This window comes from Corvus kubaryi, unplaced genomic scaffold, assembly GCF_017639235.1.
Source record: "Corvus kubaryi isolate FWS band 111438036 unplaced genomic scaffold, C.kubaryi_AGA036_p1.0 37352, whole genome shotgun sequence".
In the NCBI taxonomy this organism is placed as follows: domain Eukaryota; kingdom Metazoa; phylum Chordata; class Aves; order Passeriformes; family Corvidae; genus Corvus; species Corvus kubaryi.
In genome coordinates, this window is record NW_024581114.1 from 3,809,697 (window position 1) to 3,828,600 (window position 18,904).

The following is an 18,904-nucleotide window of genomic DNA, read 5'->3' on the forward strand; positions in this document are numbered from 1 at the left end:
CGCGGTCCTGTGGAAGGACCCACGAGCCAGACCTCTGGTCTCCCGGATTTCGGAGGCTGGCCCCGCAGCCTGCTGCGTCCAGAGCTGACCGGGCAAAGTGGGAACTGCTCCAAAAAGGACGCAGAGGCACTGAGGCACTGCCTGATGGACTAGGAAAAATGGCAGGAGATGGTGGGAAATGGTGGCTACCTCAGGGGCCCCTAAACTTGCCTCAGCCTCCCACAGACATGGGCCCTGACCCACCAGTCACAGCGCTGGCTGTTAAAAACCTTCTCTCCAGTGTAAACTCCAGCTGTACCCACAGAACACTCCCAAAAAGGGGCTTTCAGAGGTACAAAAAAGGTCCCTACCCTGTCACAGCTGACCCTAATTTAGAGAGGACGGCTGAAAACAGGACCTGCCTCACTTGGCATGGCTGTGAGAAAATTTCCTAGAGAAAGCTAAGAGATGTCTGATTGTGTTTCATAACTTTTTAATTTAAATGGCCACAATTAGGCCCTGGAAAGAGCAGGTTACAGGGGCAGTGATGTTCAATGGAAGTTGTGCAGTGCCAGGTTGGTTTTTTTTTTTGAGTAGCCACTGACTGCTGGTGCAGTGCTGGACATGTTAATGTACTTCTGCTGCCCTTAACACCTCTTCTTTTGTCTTCATTTAACCATTTTTAAGCAAGAACGAATTTTTGGGTGAATAGGTCTGTGCACAGTAGGGCTGTGCTCTGTCATGTGGCTATACAGGATACTGGCATGCAAGTCATAGCAATGCTGGCTATGCTCATGATCTGTAACTTTCTTGGGGACTTTTTATTTTTTTGCACTAGGTGAGAGATCCAGGAGGCTGATCCCTCAACTGGGAACCAGTAAGTCCCATTTGATGTCCAGCTTTTGCAGCAGAGCTGGCTGCCACATTGTGGCCTGTTCCCCTCAACATCACATCTGGCTGATGTAAAACACACATGTTTTGACTGAAGCTTTTTCTTTAAAATGCCAACATTAAAGGAAGGTTTGCTTTGTAAAACTGAAACGGTAAAACTCCTCTGAAACCCAGTCTGGGGGATTAAAAGAACCACATGAAAAGGGATAAATATGACCTGGACATTTACTTCCTGTGCAGAAGTTCGCTGAACATGTGCCTCCCAGCCTGTCGGTGCAAAATAAGACCTTCTGCTCTTATTCTCAGGAGGGAAAAAAAAAAAAAAAGAGAGGAAGACATGACAACTCTTCTATTTCATGGCTTATGTCAGATACACTGATTTCTTTACAGTGGCATCTCGTGCACCTTAAAACCAGAAAGATGCACAACTAGTAATAAGAAATTTAGTATTAACAAACTATTCTTATTTGTACTATATGGTAAAATTCAGCTTGATCCATTTTTAACTGGGAATCAGGGACAGAACTCCTTTGGGTTTCAGTGGGAATAAGATCAAACCTAAGTCCAAGGATTCTCTGATGATGTACAGAAGAAACACTTGGATAGACAGAGCTTCAGTTAGTCAGAAAATGGCTCACTTTCAAACAAACTAATGCAAGATGTTTATATCAGTATTGTCCATTTCAAGTATTAAAAGTCATGGTTGGGTTCCAAAAACAACTTTACTTAAATATTATGAGACTTGAAAGGGAAAAAAAATCAGTTATAGATTCTCTGTATTTATTTCCCAGGTTTTGAATCTCCAAGAAGATATCACATTTTTTTCTGGTTTCCTTTACTAATAGTGAACTGCTAGAAGCTTGATTATGTTTTAAACTGAAACTGACATTGTGATTTATTATAGTATGATATCAGAAGACAAGAGTCAGGAGGAAGAAATCATATAAAAGCAGGCAATACATTAAAGTCATTATTGTTCTCAAAATAACTTTTTGATCTCAGGTCCCAGTACACAAATTGCAGAGGACAAAATGCAATGCAATACAATGTAAAATTTGGCACTGCCGTTCTGTTTTGGCAAAAAAAGTCCCTTTATCCCAGTGAAGTTCCCCAGAAGCCAGTTACACATTAATTTGGGATTATATTTCTCCCCCATGGACAATGATGTTAAATTACACTGAAAGTGGTGTTAGTTTCCCAATAGTCATAATTTGGAGAAACACAACTTTATATACAGAGAGAAGACAGCACTTTAGATATAAAGACAGACTTCCAAGCAAAAATGTTGGACTGTGCACATGGAATGTTGTGGAGTACCTGCCTGCACCACTGGGTTGTAACTGCTGCAATAGCTCACCCTGTGGATGCACACATGGGATCCTAGATGGATCTGAGCTGGAAATTTTCTGTTGTTCAGGGTGCTTGAATCTGGACTTTGTCCGTTCAGCCCCCCTGTTGTTTGACTTCTTTGCTTGCTTATTTTGTCTGTTTTTTAATTTTAGAGTGATTATGTCTGGATTGGTGTTCATTGGATAATGCTCCCTGTCCCATAAAGGAGATATAGACACCCAATAACCCCACACCATACTACATTTTTCCCAAATACTCTACCAAGTGGGTTTCATCTTTGAGATGGACTTCATCGCTTCTACTTCCAGCCTTAGTTTCTAATTCCATGGAAGCCTTTCCCATTGTCTGCTGCTGTTTAGAGCTGGTAAAGAAATCTTCCTTCTGTGTAACCATGACACAATTAAAAAAAAAAAAAAACAACCAAATGAACTTTTATTTTCAAGCCAGAACCAAGAAAAACAAAGATGTGTTTCAAAGTCATTGTTCAATGGAGAAAAAACAGTTCCCAAGTCCTTTCCAAACCCAAAGTGGACAGTTCCTCAGTCATTTCCAAGACGGAAAGAGGCCATTTTACGATCCAGAAAGCATCCATTTTCTGTGTCAGTCCTGAGCCAGGGAGGCTTGTGCCTTAGTCAGTTCTGGTTTCCCCGGCGCCCCGGGGAAGGCTGGCATTTTTCCAAGCTTGGGAGTGTTGCTATCACAGCAATTGTTTGGTGATGCCATCCCAATAAAGCTTCATTACGGTGTTCTTCTTTCTATAAACCTCAGTGCCCTCCAGTGTCCCCAGCAATCACTTATCTAATATTAGGATATTAAAAAATATGGAAAGATTTTAAAGAGACTTATTAAAATGCAATTAGCAGCATGTACGACTTAAGCAGTGAGATTATTTTAAAAAATGACTTGATTGTGTGGAATGCCACACACCTTATAGAGATAATAAAGCTGCCAATCAAGTCCATTTTCAAATTAGGAAATTTTCATTCTTTTTTTACAGCCCCCTAAGTGAATATTAAAACTGATTATTAACCTCGGAGTGTAACAGCAGCCCCTGAGCCCATGAGCTCTGAAAGGGAGGTTTCATAACTGAGGGTAGCCTGGGCTTCACTCCCCATTTGGACTGAGATCTCTGTGTTCATTTAAAGGGACACTGCTCACGCTTTGAATAAGGAAATCTGGAAAGCCTGCATGGGTCCCCTGTTTAGAAAGGGGCGAAACTCCAGAGCTTGCCACGGGAACCTAGGAGGCCAAAGCGCACTGGCTGCAGTGGCCCTGCCACGGTGTCGCAAGGCTGTGATAACCGGCAGGTAAGGCTGCCCCCGTATGTCCGATCACAGTATCTCCACGAATCCTGCACTCCCAGCACAGAACCCGCCTTTTGTCCAAGGAAACACGTGTACATTAAATGAATGTTTCTGTGGGAACACACCCCTTTGACATACTCGGGTTGCTGTGCATAGATTTTCAGTGGATGTTATTATTCTCAGTTTATGTTATTACTTCCCTCGCTAAATGTAAAACCCTGTCATTTACCTTGCCTTCTTTTTATTTAATTTCTGTCCTCCTGAGAGACAATCAAGTGTGACACTTCCTGCTATTTCACGTTGCTGGCATTTTTATTTCATTTATAAAAAAGGATCTTTCTCTGAGAAATTAAGTCACATTACCTTGACAGGTTACTCCTTTTGCAGCTCTTTACTCCACTGTCAGAGTAGATTTATTGGCGCTTCCTGGATTTCTCTCTTCAAGCTTGCAAACTGGAAATGATGAATTCTCTGGAAGGCAGCAAGCTAATTCTTAATGTGAATGCTTTATTTTTGGAAAATGCAAAGATTCAAAGGGAGTCTCTTGGGAAGGGGTAGACAGAGATTCCAACTCCAAAGCAAGAGAATGTCCTTAACTTTAAATCTATGTTTAAATTTACCTTTGCTGATCCCTTTGGGAACACACACAGGTCTGAAGGTACGAATGTGGATCCTTCCCCATACTGGAGCCAAGCTGCTTTGCAGGAATGAGAGTCCAGACAATATCTAAACAGACAGAATGTCACTGAGTTTGGAAGAATCTAGGATAGAAGTTATTTTACCAGCACATGTACAGTCTCATGACTGTAACTCCCTCTAGAATCTAGCTGTGGCACCTGGCTCTGCTTAGGATTTGCGTGGAAGCTATCTACACATCTTTTCAAAGTAAATAATCTGCCTGGGTGGGATAATGGGGGTTAGGAAGATGACAAATTGGGTTAATAAAATGTCAGCAAGAGCCAGGTTTTAAGTCTGGAATGAGTCACAAGTGAAACAAGTTTAGTGGCCAGGGTTCACCCTCGATCTCGAACTGTTATTTGTCTACATCACTGAGTACCCACAAGTCATCCAGTGTAATTCAGCATAACTGACAATCCAGCGTTGGCAATATTGTCCGAGTGGAGAGGGGAGAAAGATGTTACTGCCTCATTAGTCGTGGCACAGTTAATGAGAAGCACTGAAGAAACAGTAGCCACAGAGATGGCATTAGACCTCCAAGTCTCTGCTGAAAAGCAGTATCCCAAGAACACCCCATGTCTTGTGCTGCTCCTGAAGCTTTTAATGTGCCTCTCTTCTGCTTGCCAGAATGGAGCAAGCGTTTTCATGGCTCACCCTTTAGGCAGTCTGGGTGGAGAATGTTTGTGGTGGTTTAGTATGCTCATCGGGATGAACTGAGCATCAGTGATATTTTGGGAGTCAGAAGGCTAGAAGGGAAAGAAATGCAGTCAGTCAGTATCGAGGTGCACCAGAGAAGACACGTGGAGACTCAGGGAGCTATAGTGCAGGTGGGATAATAGAAATGCATAAAAGAGTTCTGAAAATAACTGTTGATTGTTGTTTTTTGTTGGTTTATTTTTCCCATTTCCATAAGCAACTACTCACTGATAAGCAAATTTTATGATTGGAACCACACTGGCAATGACAAAGAGAATTAAGGATATGTAATGGACATCTAATCTTTGGGTCTGTGAGCTACTAAGTGTATGGTAATGCCAGAACGATAAATAACTTGGCTACTAACATATTCTAAAATTAGTTCAAGCAAAACAAGCATTCACTAAAATACTGAGAAAATTCCTGTCAGGGAAGAGAGATTATGAACAAGTGAAAGATTTGAACAAGTGTTATGAAAGAGTGTTATGAAAGAGTGATTGCCAGGCTGGCAAGAAACTTCAAAAAGCATGAAGACTTTGTCCTAGAAGCTGCCTTGCTTTCCTTGATTAGGATCAGCTTCAGGAAAAGCCTTACCGTGGCTGCTGGCAGAACCAGACGTGAAAAGAAGAAACTCTACCTAATGCCAAATCTTCCAGCTGCAGCTTTGACAGCAGGAATCGCTCTGCAAGTCTGTGTTTCAGCAGTTACACAAATGGCAAAGCAGTAGGAAGTCTGATACGCAGCAATTCAAATATGTTGACCAACCAACTGATAAAACAACCTTGCATTATTTGTAGCAACTTATTGACCAAGATAAGTTTTGATCCAAACATTCCTGAGCATGGAAGAAGTGAATAATTAAGTGACACAGTCATAGCTCCTGTGTTTCTTCTCTACTCCTAAAAACAGGCATGGAAAATCTGAAATAGAAATCTGTATTTTTCTTTATTGTTGGAAAAGGGGAGAGAGAAGCATATTGAGAGCATCCCTTCTCTAGAAAAGCATACTTTCAAATCCTGGGATCTTGCCACCCACTCTGAGCTTCCCCCACCCAGCTGTTTTGCAGGATGTGTGGCTGCTCCAGGCTCCCCATCTGCCTCTCGCAGTCCCTCCAGGTGTCAGCCTTGCACTTTGCATGAGGTTTTCTTCCCTCAGACACATCTGAAATGAAGCGCTGGGTTCAGTGGAGATTCCTGACAAGAGAGCATCAGAGATCTTAAAATATTAAATGCATTCCCTAATTTAATTTCAGAAAAAAATGCTGAATTATCAGACTCCCACCAGGCCTCCTTCAGAATGGTCAAACTGATGCCATGGTGTATGGGAGGGGATCTAAATGGGTCCATTAGCTTTCGGGAGGATCTGCCAAGGAAACTCTGAACATCCGCCAGCCCAGAAACAGTCCAGGAGCCAGGACTTTCACTTGAGTTTTCTTTTTTTAGGATGTAATTGACACGACTGTCCTTTCCTTGGCCTTAATCCCTAACTGCTTCCCAAGACACTAAAAGCTTTTGCTCTCCTCTGCACTCCTGCACATAAATCAGGACTACACTGAGATTTTCTCACTGGATCTCATCGTGGTAAAGCCACTGGAAGCTCGAATGCAGGAAAGCGTATGCAGGCCCACCACAACATCTGACCCTGCTCTGACTTCAGGGTTAAGATTGCTGTCAGTGCTAGTTTTTGGTTTATGACGAACACTCTAGGAAAGACAGCAAAGAGAGATAAATGGGCCTTGTCAGACACACTTATACCTAGAGGACTGCACAGATAGCCTGGATGTCAGCAGTAGGATTCCCCTTAGGATGTTGCTGTAATTTACGATATTGCTCAGAATTGGTACAATTCTTCAGGCAGGTCAAATTTCGGAGGTATACTTAAAACTACATGCATGAGCAATAATGCATGAAACTGTGAAAACAAAGATCCATCCTTTGACAGAGCAGGAAGAGGGCTGTGTCAAGGCTGAGGTTTTGTGGTGTGGGAAGCTTGCAAAAATACGTTTGTTTCAGATTTAAGTGTTTTTCAGTTTCATGAGTAGAAATGAGAGGCGTGGCAGAGTCTTGATGTCATAGGTTTTGAGATGACATCTATGTAGAAGAAACTGGGTTGAATTCAGGGTTTAATTATTGTAGTGTAGCCACAGAAGAGCTGTTGGGTGGCAACAATTTTCAGTAACTTCTGAGCTGGAAAGGCTTCAAATATAGGCTGTGATGGATCCAAAGGTCTGTATACGTAACCTGTCATAGGACGACTTGCGAACATGATAACAAATGCAGTTTCCACAAGGTCTTTCAAAAAGTGTGAGTGTTTCAAGATTTTTATGGTTGTTAGGAGCAAGTTTGTCATGACAGCACAATTCTGGGTGTCAGGTGACACTACGGTTTTTCACTATGGGCTTGCAGAATGACCCTGGGGAGCCTGGCTTATCCCAATACCTCAGTTTTCCAAATGGTTACCTACAACATTACTGGCCAGAACTGGATTAATTAATTGCATTATAAATTTAAGGGCAAAAAGAAGACATTAAAAAATTCAGAGAGAGAAAGATAGAAGTCAATCGCCTCTGGCAGTTTCAACTACACAAAAAGTCCATTTGGTCACATTTGGTTGATCTGTAGCTCTCACCACTCTCATCAAGGATGACTTTCACTTCTACAAGCATTAGTTCTCCCCTTTCTGTGGATGTCAACTATTTCTCATGTAAAGGTCTTGCTCCTCTTTCAGAATTACCTGTATTGAGGCAAATAATGTGTTCCCTTCCTTTCCTTGTTGAAAGTCATTTACATGAAGAATCACAGAACTGAGATTATAGATACTGGGGCAGGGAATGCAGAAATACAGCTTAGGCTGGACATTTGGGTGGTCCTCAATTTATGGTGGACAGCCAAAGAACAAAGGTCTGATGTCATAGTAAATAATTTATATTGCAAATGATTTAAAATAATGAAAACCCATATGCATTAAATTTTGACCTGTACATCCATTTGAGATATTTTAAGTAGACAAAAGATAGATTTTACATAAATCTTCAGTAAATGTATTTCGAAAAAATATCACCAGGCACTAAAGCGTAACTATTTTAAAAACAGTCTTTGTCTTACCCTTCAGCTCTTGCTTCAATGTGCATCATTCAAAACCAGCAAAAAAAAAAAATACTCAGACTGTCTGCCCTGTCCTTCAGCGAAAAGCAGAAAAAACATAGAAGGAAAACTAGACAAAACAGCCTGCGAACAGATCCTGCCAAAGCTGTCCTTCACACTATTCCAGGTGTTACAGGAATAGCTGTTACACCTTACCCCAGCCACCTGTGGCTTTTGAAGGAGTCTATTTCCAACCCCCTGTGTAAATTCCAGTGTTTGCACTCAATATTTAGAACCTGTCACACACCACCACATGCAATTTTTGTGGACCAGTTCCCAGTCAGTGGGTTTTATCCTTCAGTTTATGCCAACCTATGCTGATAGAAGTTCATGCTCTTCCATGCTAGGAGTTACTATAGAATCTAGCCAAAAAGACTCTCTGAATCCCAGCTCCAGTACACTGTACAAGGCATCAAATTCCTTTGGAAGATGCCTGGCACATCAGCACCGGGAACTGAGCTCTGGGAACTGACTAGATACCTCTGTGAATCCCAGGGAGAAATTCTTCCCACGCTCTGCTATTGGATGCTCTAGAAAGGCAAGGGAGATGACTTGCAGAGGGTTTGATCTTACTCTGCCAAACAAAACAGAGCAAAGTGAATTTTGCATTCTCTGTGTGCAAGATGCAAACGTTTGACAGTTCCCACAGGTACCACTCAAACAAGAGGGTGGAGATGGCAGATAATCCCCACTGCCGTTTTGAACTCTTCGCAGCTCGCAAAGGTAGGAGCCAGCAGTGGCTTTGGAGCTCAGAGGGGCCTTTTGTCACCATTTGGGTTTCCAGTTACTACAGAAGATTCTTAGTTGCTACCAGAGCTCTCAGCCAGGCCAGTCCTTTTGTTTGCTGAAGCTGGGTTTGCTGAGTAGCAGCCAGGACACCACTGCACCTGGATGGCTGAGCCCCGGAGTTCCAGTGACATGGACTCCAACCAGCCTCACCCAATAGCTGCTAGGGCTGAAAGGACCCAGACTGATGGCCACTGAGCCCTTCTGGAACTTTAGACGAGCCAAATCGACAAAAATCTGATTGTGTTTGCTGAGAGATTAAAAAATGCATTGCCTGTTCTAATCAGTTTGGAAGAGTTAAGTAAATTAGGAGATGAATCAAAAGGAATGGGGAAACTCTTCCTCCTTAAGAAACAGGACTAAACTATCTCAGGTGGGTTAGAAATGAGATAATTGGAATCATCATTTCATAGGATCATGGGAAAAATACCTAAAATATTTCAGGCACTATAATGAAGTCTTAAGTGTTTTAACTGAGGGAATTAGGAGGAGTGTGAGAACCATGGACTAGGTGATCTTTCCAGGTACTTTACGTGGGTGCAAACTACTTAATTTGTTCCAGGGAAACTTTTCTTTAGTAGTTGTTTTAGGCTGCTGGGTATGAGTAAATTTTTATGTTGATAACTTGCTTGTGAATGGAAAGCTCTAATTATGGCAGGTATTTAGAGAGAAACTGTTCATCCTCCTTATATTCCTGCCTTGTTCTGAGAAACTTGATGTTGTGGGGGAAAATAAAAGCCTCCCACTGAGTGCGGAAGAGAAGTCGGATTTATTAACTAATGACAAAATCAGGCTGTCTACAATCTGATTACACTGATATGCCACTATTCATGAAATTCTCCCACCGTTTAATGCTCTGTGATTAGGAACAGGCCCAGGCACTTCATGTTTTTCAGTACCCACAGTTGCATGATGTTTTTGTATCAGGAGCTTATATTTAGGTGCCCATTGATGTTGTTTTTCATCCCAAGTGCTTTTGGGAGGGTGAGCAGCTGATCATTACATTGAGTTTGCTTGTACCCATGAGCACACTTAACCTAGAGCAGCAAATAGTTATTGTATTGCATTTTGTTTTGTGCCTGTGGGCACACTTAAGTCAATATACATGATGGCTAGCATCACATATTGTATTTGTCTGCACCCATGGGCCCTTGGAATTGCCAGTGTGAGGGAATTGGTGAATTAACTAGTGGTATGCCCACTGGTGTAGTTACTTCAAGAGCAATGCTACTGTTAATTGCTTAACTTAAACCTAATAAAAATGCAAAATAACAGAAGGAAAGTGCTGCAACAATCCCAATTCACACAGAAAATGGATAGTAACATTTGCTTAATTCTAAGCTTGTTTGTTGCCAAAACTGAGGAAGAAGCTTTTGGAGCAGAAGTCTCTGTTAGAAGTCTCTGTTATGGCTAATTGCCCCTCTCTCCCTCCCTGTTTTACAGCCAGCACAAAGCTCCCTACTCTCGTCAAGCTTTTACCTGCATGAAATCTAGTTCAGGGCTGGTGCTTACTCTGCTCATTAGTGAAATTACCACCAGATGCTGTGTGAGATGGAGGTCGCTCTGGCTCAGCACCACAACGACCTCTTCAACAGCACTATTGCTAAACTCTGAGTGGAAATAGTGCAGCAGGTAATGTTGACACGCTGCAATTACCGCTCCATCCTCACAGCATGTTCAAACAACACTGGCTGTCTCCATGCTGACTTGGCAACACCAGAACTGGCTTTGGGATGTATGTTGTGGATCACTAGAAAATGTAGGCATTTCAGGAGCATTAGCATCTCTTGTTAGCCTGTGTCTAGGCAGCTCCTCTCACAACTCCGTTGAAAAATGGTAATTAAATGATAAGACTGAGTCTAAAGTCACACTGGCCTAGATGGGCTGAGCTTCAGTGGTGCTGGGAACTAATTTTTGCACTTGAAGAAATCTAAAGTGGGAGTCTTAAATATTCTCAGCAGAAGCCATTAATGCAAGGTACTGGATTAACCTTTTCTAGCAGTAGAATCATCTGTCCTTACTAATAACCCTTTATTTTTAATTTTTTTTTTTTTTTGACCAGTGCAAAGAAGGTCAAGCTAGGTGGATACTGAGTACACAGATTGGATGAGTGCCACAAAGGAGCAGATGAGGGGAGAAAAAGGTGGTCAAATAGTTTTCCTTATAATAATATGCTACAGTCCACAGGTTGAGTTGCTGAGCTGGTTAGACAAAGCTCTGCAGTACATTTTTTTCACTATGATGATGGCAGGCAGGACTTCACAGCTCTGCTAATGCCAGCTCTGTGTGGCTTCCTGTTCATAAAGATCTTGTAATAAATACTGACTGTGTTACAGATGTCTCTGGTGTGACTCCTGGCTAATGTGACTGACAGACCAGATAAGCCCATTAGTAAAGTATCAGAATAAAACTGGAGATGTGGAATGGCAATTATCCAGATGGAAAATGACAGATTAAAACCGTACAGCAATTATTAATGTATAGCTTTTTAGTATTATCACTGCAAAGTAAAAAAAAAAAAAAAAATTGAGTGTTTACCTAGAGGGTGATACTACTGAAGGCAGACAGTTCACCTTATAAAAGAGACAAGACCAGGTGGAAAATACCATGTTCCTGCCACTAGTGTTTTCCTCCTCCGTGTGGTTCTCTTGCTCACAGCCTTGTCCCTCCTGTGACTACAGCTCAGGAAAACTTGTGTAGATGAGCTCTTCTGAACTTTTTTTTTAAGAGGCAGAAAAGCAGCAATAAGAACATGAGTGTCCCTTAGCCATCATGGCTTTGGAGTTGAGGAGTTTATAATACTGTATTATGAGATATAACCATTAAGTCTTTCAATAAAGATAGGGGAAATTGGGTTTAGAAAGAATTAAGCCATGTTATAGCAAACACTTACTGGTTATTAAAGGACAGGGCTAGAATTACTAGCTGTTTTAAACTTCTAGCAATCCTGCAAAATTGTTTTATACAAGCTCAGCGAGCAGGGCAGTAAATGGAGGAGAAGCACAAAAAAATCCCAAACATCTTGAGGAATTAATGAAGACATTGATTTTGAGCAATGAACCAGTTGTTGGGTCAGTGTCAGACTAGACAAGTATGAGACACAGAACCGAGTTACCATGAAACTGCATTAGTCAGCCTGGTTAATCTAGTTCTTCCCAACGTCCTCAGGAAATACCTGCATGAGATCTGAAGAGGCATGTTGGATCAGTTCTTCCTACCCAGTGCAGAATGATGCTGTTCAAATGCCAACATGACTCAGCTGGTATTGCTCACATGTCTCTGTTGCTGAGAGGGTTTGTGTCCTTTCCCACCTTACAGGTAACACTCAATGCCAGCACTGCCAGGCTGATCCCAATAACAAATGATTGCATCTCTAATGTTTCCATCCTCTTCTGACAGCTTCTGTGAAAAAAGTATCTTCAAGTGCACGTGGAGTCTCCTCCTGCCCAACTGGAAGAGCCCTGGGTACACTTCAGATGATTTCACAAGGAAGTTCTCCCCAGGGATGGGGACCTCTCATCTTCCCTGGAAACGCTGCTCCAGTACTCAGGCCTTGTTAGAAGTGTCCGTGGGGACTGTGATTGGTTTGTTTCTACCCTTAAGTTATTGGAGGGGTTTTGGGTTTGGGGTGGTTTTTTTTGTTGTTGTTGTTCCTTTGTGTTTTTTGTGGTTTGGTTGGTTGGTTGGTGGTTTTTTTGTTTGTTTGGGGTTTTTTTGTTTGTTTTGGGGGTTTTTTTGCTAGAAAACACAGAATCACAGAATATTCTGAGTGGGAAGGGATCCACTGTATCATCCAGGCCAACTCCTGCACCGCACAGCCCAACAATCCCACCCTGTCCCTGAGAGCCTTGTCTAAACACCCCTTCAGCTCTGGCAGCCTGGGAGCCGTGACCACTGCCCTGGGAGCCTGTTTAGTGCCCGACCATCCTCTGCGGGAAGAATCCTTTCCTGATATATTTGCCTAAACATCCCGTGACATCATTCCAGCCGTTCCCTCGGGTCCTGTCACTGGTCGCAGAGATCGGAGCTACCCCTCCGCTGCTCCTCACCAGTAAGGTGTAGGTTACGACGAGGTTTCCCCTCGTTCTTCTCCATGCTGAACAGGCCAGGTGACCAAGTTTGGGTTTTGGTGGGGTTTTTTTTAATCAGCTGCGCTCGTTCTTTCTGGTAGTGGAGACGGGAGAGAAGCGTCGCCGCGCTTTGGCAAGGCTGTCTTTGCTCGCGGCTGCTCCGAGCGAGCTGTTCGGGGCCGGCCTGGGGGCCAATGCCTACGGCGAGCTCGGAGCCCGGCCATGACCGCCCTCACCGACAGGTCCCGGACGGCGCCGCTTCCCGGCAGCTCCCGCGCTCGCGCAGGCGCGGGCAGGGCCGCACCACCGGCCCCGCGCTTGGGGGAGCGCGGCTCGGAGCGCTGCCGTCACCGCCGCCGGTTCCGAGAGTGCCACCCGAGCTCCGACTGAAAGCGGGTGGTGCGCGCTGGGGCACGGCCCGGGCTTCACGTTCTCCCGCGTCCCGATCGTCCCGCCGCCGTTCGTCCCTCAGCTGTGCACCCCCCCCCCCCCGGCCGCCTGGAATGGTTCGGCCCGCGGCCCGGCCCGGCCTCTGAGGGGCCGCGGCCGCCATTTTGTGCGGCGGCGGGCGGAGTGCGGTGGAGGCGGCGCCGAGGGGTTCTCGGGACGCCGCTCCCTTTCCTGGCTGGTGAGTGGGGCGGGGGGCCGGGTGGAGTCCGGCTGCCCGTGGTGCTGGGGCGGGTGGAGCCGCATCCGGAGGTCGCAGGCTCGGGTGGACCCGGTAGGCGGCGGGGCTGAGGGGGGCTGTGCGCCCCGCTCCGCGGGGGAGCCTGTGGCGCCTCTGGGAATTTCCGCCGTGCTCGGGGATCAGTCGTTGTTGGTACCTCTGCAGCTTCAGGACGGGCCGTGGTGTCGGTACGGCAGGACCGGAGGCTTTAGCGTTAATGAATGGCGCGTTTCGGTGTCCCATGTTGTGTAATAAATACAGCGAGACTCGTGCCTCAGGGCGAAGAAGATGAAGGCCAAGTCAAGGGATATAGGGTGATCGCTTACGCCTGCTATATCCCTTTTGTACTTCAGTAACTTCCAGCGAAGATGTCGGAGTATATCCGGGTGACGGAAGACGAGAACGATGAGCCCATCGAAATCCCGTCGGAGGACGACGGCACGGTGCTGCTGTCCACGGTGACGGCGCAGTTCCCCGGGGCGTGCGGGCTGCGCTACAGGAACCCGGTGTCGCAGTGCATGCGGGGAGTCCGGCTGGTCGAGGGCATTCTGCACGCCCCCGAGGCCGGCTGGGGAAACCTCGTCTACGTCGTGAATTATCCCAAAGGTTTGTCCTCGTGGCTTCGGTTCTTTGTACAAGGCTGCTTTCTTTAAGGTCCGAGTCACTGCCGGTCTAACATGGCAACGCTGTTACTCTTTAACTCTATGATTCACAGAAATCAATGATTTATTCAGGTGTCTGTCCTGCCGAGTAGGTTTGACCCCACTGAGTTTTTAATTTTTTTTTAATACTCTACCTAAACGGATACTTTAATGACAAAATCTTGCATTATCCTTGAAGGATAACGTCATATAGGCCTTCAAAGACTGTAGTGTACTGTAATCTCTGTACTCACAGACACTTCTCTTCAAGGCATGGTTTGCTCAGAGGTACCATTTAGAAGTGCTCAGGAAAGGAGAAACTTGACCACCCTGCTCCACCCCCAGAAAAAAGAGGGGAAGGAAGTAAATAGCTGGTGAAGTAGTCTTGTTAAAAAATTCATGTTTTCTCCACCTCTTCTAGGACTGCGAATATTGCTGGATAATACTTAAGTAAACTAATGCAGAACTAACTGGGTCAAATTGCATTTTGGAGGAGGACTGACTTTGGTTCAGGACAGTCAGATATTTGTTCCAATTAGCTCTCAGCAGCTGATGTGTCTCTTGCAGTCTGTACTCTTTCTCATCATAGTTTATAATTTAACACCATGCATTTCATAGTCAGTGGGTCAATTTCCAGAGTTGAGGATGTCTAATGTACTTTTTTATATTCAGATAATAAGAGAAAAATGGATGAAACAGATGCATCATCAGCTGTGAAAGTGAAACGAGCAGTACAGAAGACTTCAGATTTAATAGTCTTGGGTCTTCCCTGGAAAACCACTGAACAAGACTTAAAGGAGTATTTCAGTACCTTTGGAGAAGTTCTGATGGTGCAGGTAAAATCCATTTGCAGCTCAAGTAAGGAGGGATACTGGGTAGATACCAGGCTCCTGAGAAAGCAAGTAGAAGCAAAGGAGCTCTATAAACTCGGACAAGATCAGAAGCTGTGTCTCTTCCTAAGGGTGTCTTTTTTTTCCGTGAGTCTGTTAATTTTGAGGGAGGATGTTAAGGAATTAGAGGTTGCTGTGATGAGAATGTTTATAAGACTGATAAACTCTCGAACAGATTTTTACCAAATTCATTCAGTAACAATATGCTTCATACTAGTGGTTACTTCTGGTTTTTGTTTTTTTTCCACGTAGGTTAAGAAGGATATTAAGACAGGCCACTCGAAAGGTTTTGGGTTTGTTCGGTTCACGGATTACGAAACCCAAGTGAAAGTAATGTCTCAGCGGCACATGATTGATGGAAGATGGTGTGACTGTAAACTTCCCAACTCTAAGGTACTTTGGGATTTACTGCTGGTTTTATTTGAACCAGACACTCCGAGTGCACCTCTTTGTCAGCTGCGTTGGGAGAGAGCAGCTGCACGGATTAACTGTCTGCTCTCGGATGCGGCTTTACTGTGAATGAACAGAACAATTGTGAGCAAGGAAGGAAAACAGGGAGGAGGTGGGTGAGCTGGAAGTAATTGAAATGTTGGGAAAATAGCTCATTATGTGAGGGACTGAAGTACAGATAGAAATCTAAAAATAATGTGTTTGATGTCCAGCAGTCCCTGCCTAACTTGCCTATTGCATGAATAAATGGAGAATAAAGCAGATGGAATAACTAGTTTGGAGAAGAGTAGAACAAGTCTTTGGGTTCCAAACTGAACCTGTAGATTCTATTCTTGTCTCTATATGCAATTATTACAGAAAAGTGTTCCTGTGCAGTGGCCTTATCACTGTCCCTGTGTGTTGCTCCCATGCTCATTTTCTTGTGGCTCTTCCCCCCCACCTTTATCAAGGTGCAGCCATGTTCTTGGAATAGAATTTATTTAATTAATTTATTTTAAGTCTTAAAATCTCAAGATTTCTTCATCAGCAGCCTTCAGAACGGGCTCGATTAAGACTGTCATTTACCATCCTGTAACTCAGTTCTCAAGGACTGTAGTTGTGATAGTTTTTTCCTTCAATTCTCTCCAGCAAAGTCCTGACGAGCCTTTGCGCAGCAGGAAGGTGTTTGTTGGACGCTGCACCGAGGACATGACAGCAGATGAACTCCGACAGTTCTTTGCCCAGTATGGGGAAGTGGTAGATGTCTTCATTCCCAAACCCTTCCGAGCTTTTGCTTTTGTTACATTTGCAGATGATCAGGTAAGTCTTAAAATATTTTAATTTCACAGACTACATTTTAGTAGCATGATAAAGTATCATTTCTGGAACTACACATGAAACGCTTACTTGTCCACTGTCTTGAGAATTACAGTGGTATTAGTTTGATGTGATTTATTGAACGGACTGAGATTACCCTTTTCGATGCAGCTGTGCAGATAGGATTTTATACTGCAGTTAGTGTAGTGATGAATGCAAAGCTAAATCACTTTGAATTAAGTACAAATTCAAATTGAATTAAGTACATGCATATGCTTTCTTTGCAGGATAAATATCTGCTCAGAATCATAGAGGATGTTTTGTGTTTTGTCTTGTACTACTAACATTTTAAAAAAGACATCTAACATACATTTAATCAATCCCTTATTTCTTATAGGTTGCCCAGTCTCTTTGTGGAGAGGACTTGATCATTAAAGGAATCAGCGTACATATATCCAATGCTGAACCTAAGCACAATAGCAGTAGACAGTTAGAGAGAGGTGGAAGATTTGGTGGTAACCCAGGAGGCTTTGGGAATCAGGGGGGGTTTGGCAACAGCAGAGGAGGGGGGGGAGGACTGGGCAACAACCAGGGCAGCAACATGGGTGGGGGTATGAACTTCGGAGCCTTTAGCATCAACCCTGCCATGATGGCAGCGGCGCAGGCAGCCCTGCAGAGCAGCTGGGGGATGATGGGCATGCTGGCCAGCCAGCAGAACCAGTCGGGGCCCTCAGGAAACAACCAGCCTCAGGGCAACATGCAGCGGGAGCAGAACCAGGGCTTTAGTTCAGGCAGCAACTCATACGGAGGGTCCAACTCGGGGGCAGCGATAGGCTGGGGCTCGGCCTCGAACGCAGGCTCCAGCAGCGGGTTTAACGGAGGCTTTGGTTCAAGCATGGATTCCAAGTCGTCAGGCTGGGGAATGTAGACGCAGTGGGCTCTGATACTGACTGTATGGTGGGAAATCAAATTTTTCTAACTCATGGTAAGTATACTGTAAATTACGTATATACTAAAGTTTTCCAAATGAATTTGTTCAGTGTGCAGTATATTCAGCAGTATTTTTGACATTTTTCTTTTCTAAAAAAAAAAAAGAAAAAAAAAGAAAAAAGAAAGGTAAAAGGAATTTTCTAAGTTTTGTTACATATCTGGTTGGAATTCTGAATGTTTGGAAGTGGACTGCTGTTTGCCCGATAGGTGAACTAACACTACAGTTGATAGGAAAGGTTTCTCCTGTGATACTTTATCCCTTGTTTCCTGGCTACCTGAATTCTTTGCATGTTTGAAATGGAACCATTGGTCAGAAACAGCATTCTCTCCCTCTTGTTTTTAATTTGATCCCACCATATGACTCTCCAAGCGCCCCGTTGGACAACGCAGTGTCGTTTTTGTTTGTGTTTGTTTTTTTTTTTTTTTAAACACTGTCTCCCCTCCATACTAAAGTACGATATGAAGGCTTCATTTAATCTCCACAGTTCATCTCATTTCAAATGTGTATGGAAGAAGCACTTCATTGAAAGCAGTGCTGTAAATATTCTGCCTTAGGAATACTTCTGTCTACATGCTTTCTCATCCAAGAATACTTCATCACACCGCACATGCTGCGTCTTAGACGGTGGGTGTTCCATTTTTACCGCTACTCTTTATTTCATGGAGTCGTATCAACGCTATGAACGCAAGGCTGTGAGATGGAACCAGAAGGCTGTTTGAACTTTTGAAACCATGTGTGGGATTGGTGGTGGTGCCGAGGCATGAGAGGGCTGGTATGTGCGAGATAAAGGAGCGAGCGCATGCGGAGACCTGGTGGTGCATTAATGGGATTTTATTTGACTTGGCGAGATGTCTCTCAATCCTGTGGCTTTGGTGAGAGAGTGTGCGGAGAGCAATGATAGCAAATAATGTACGAGTGTTTATTGCATTCAAAGGACAGCCACATGTGGAAGACTAAGTGGGTTCTCTACCTAGTTAATCAATTAGTTGAATGTGTTACGTGAAATGGAATATTTGTATTTCTTTTCCCTTATGTCAACTGCTGTGAATGCTGTATGGTGTGTGTTTTTTTTCTGTTAATGATCTGTAAGTGTGGTAATGTGACTTGAAGATGATGGGGTTTGTGATGAGAACATTGAGCTTGTGGTGTGCTTTGCAGTAGCTATTTTAGCAGAGATCACTAGAGCTCAGTGTGCCTCTCCAGGGTGGAAGTTCCACTGTCTGTAAGATATCCATAAGAATGCTGTTTGCTGCAGTTTCGTGTTTGGATGCTTTTTATAAGATTTGTCACTGTAGGAAATTCTTAATTCTAAATAAAACTGATTTAAGTAATATGTGTCTTTGTTTTGCAGCCCTGAATGCAAAGAATTCATAGCAGTTAATTAATTTTACCCTTTTGCGATGAACTTCTGTAAAGCTTTTTGCAGTCACTCGGTTTGTTTCAGATAAGCAGGTTCTAAAGGAGCCACCGCTCAGCACGTATCGATACCCGACACTCACCTCTAAGTCACTGTACCCTTGCACTGTGCAGTGACATAGATCTAAAATCCAGGTCCCACACCTTGGGGTGCCCG

General features: G+C 43.9%; 1 protein-coding gene and 2 long non-coding RNA genes across 5 annotated transcripts; 2 read left to right on the plus strand and 1 right to left on the minus strand.

Moving 5' to 3' along the window:
- Positions 1-1,573: 1,573 nt before the first annotated feature.
- LOC121666553 lies at positions 1,574-13,305 on the minus strand. Of its 2 annotated transcripts, none has more exons than XR_006016683.1 (4): positions 12,003-13,305; positions 4,145-6,091; positions 3,888-3,995; positions 1,574-3,018 (listed from the first exon to the last, which is right to left on the minus strand). It is a non-coding gene; the product is annotated as an uncharacterized LOC121666553 (long non-coding RNA). The 2 variants fall into 2 exon arrangements; XR_006016682.1 differs by lacking the exon at positions 12,003-13,305 and adding an exon at positions 11,366-12,002.
- Positions 8,586-12,408, plus strand: LOC121666555. The gene is made up of 2 exons (XR_006016686.1): positions 8,586-8,764; positions 11,996-12,408. It is a non-coding gene; the product is annotated as an uncharacterized LOC121666555 (long non-coding RNA).
- A 109-nt stretch (positions 13,306-13,414) lies between the features above and the next one.
- LOC121666549 (TAR DNA binding protein) lies at positions 13,415-18,662 on the plus strand. Of its 2 annotated transcripts, XR_006016681.1 has the most exons (7): positions 13,415-13,525; positions 13,918-14,170; positions 14,878-15,041; positions 15,348-15,488; positions 16,173-16,343; positions 16,738-17,325; positions 17,816-18,662. XR_006016681.1 is itself a non-coding variant. In XM_042032229.1 (6 exons), exons 2-6 carry the CDS (start codon positions 13,933-13,935, stop codon positions 17,266-17,268), a joined length of 1,245 nt encoding a protein of 414 aa, XP_041888163.1. In that variant the 5' UTR covers positions 13,415-13,525; positions 13,918-13,932; the 3' UTR covers positions 17,269-18,662. The 2 variants fall into 2 exon arrangements, 1 of the variants encoding a protein (XP_041888163.1); XM_042032229.1 differs by having other exon boundaries at positions 16,738-18,662.
- Positions 18,663-18,904: the final 242 nt, after the last annotated feature.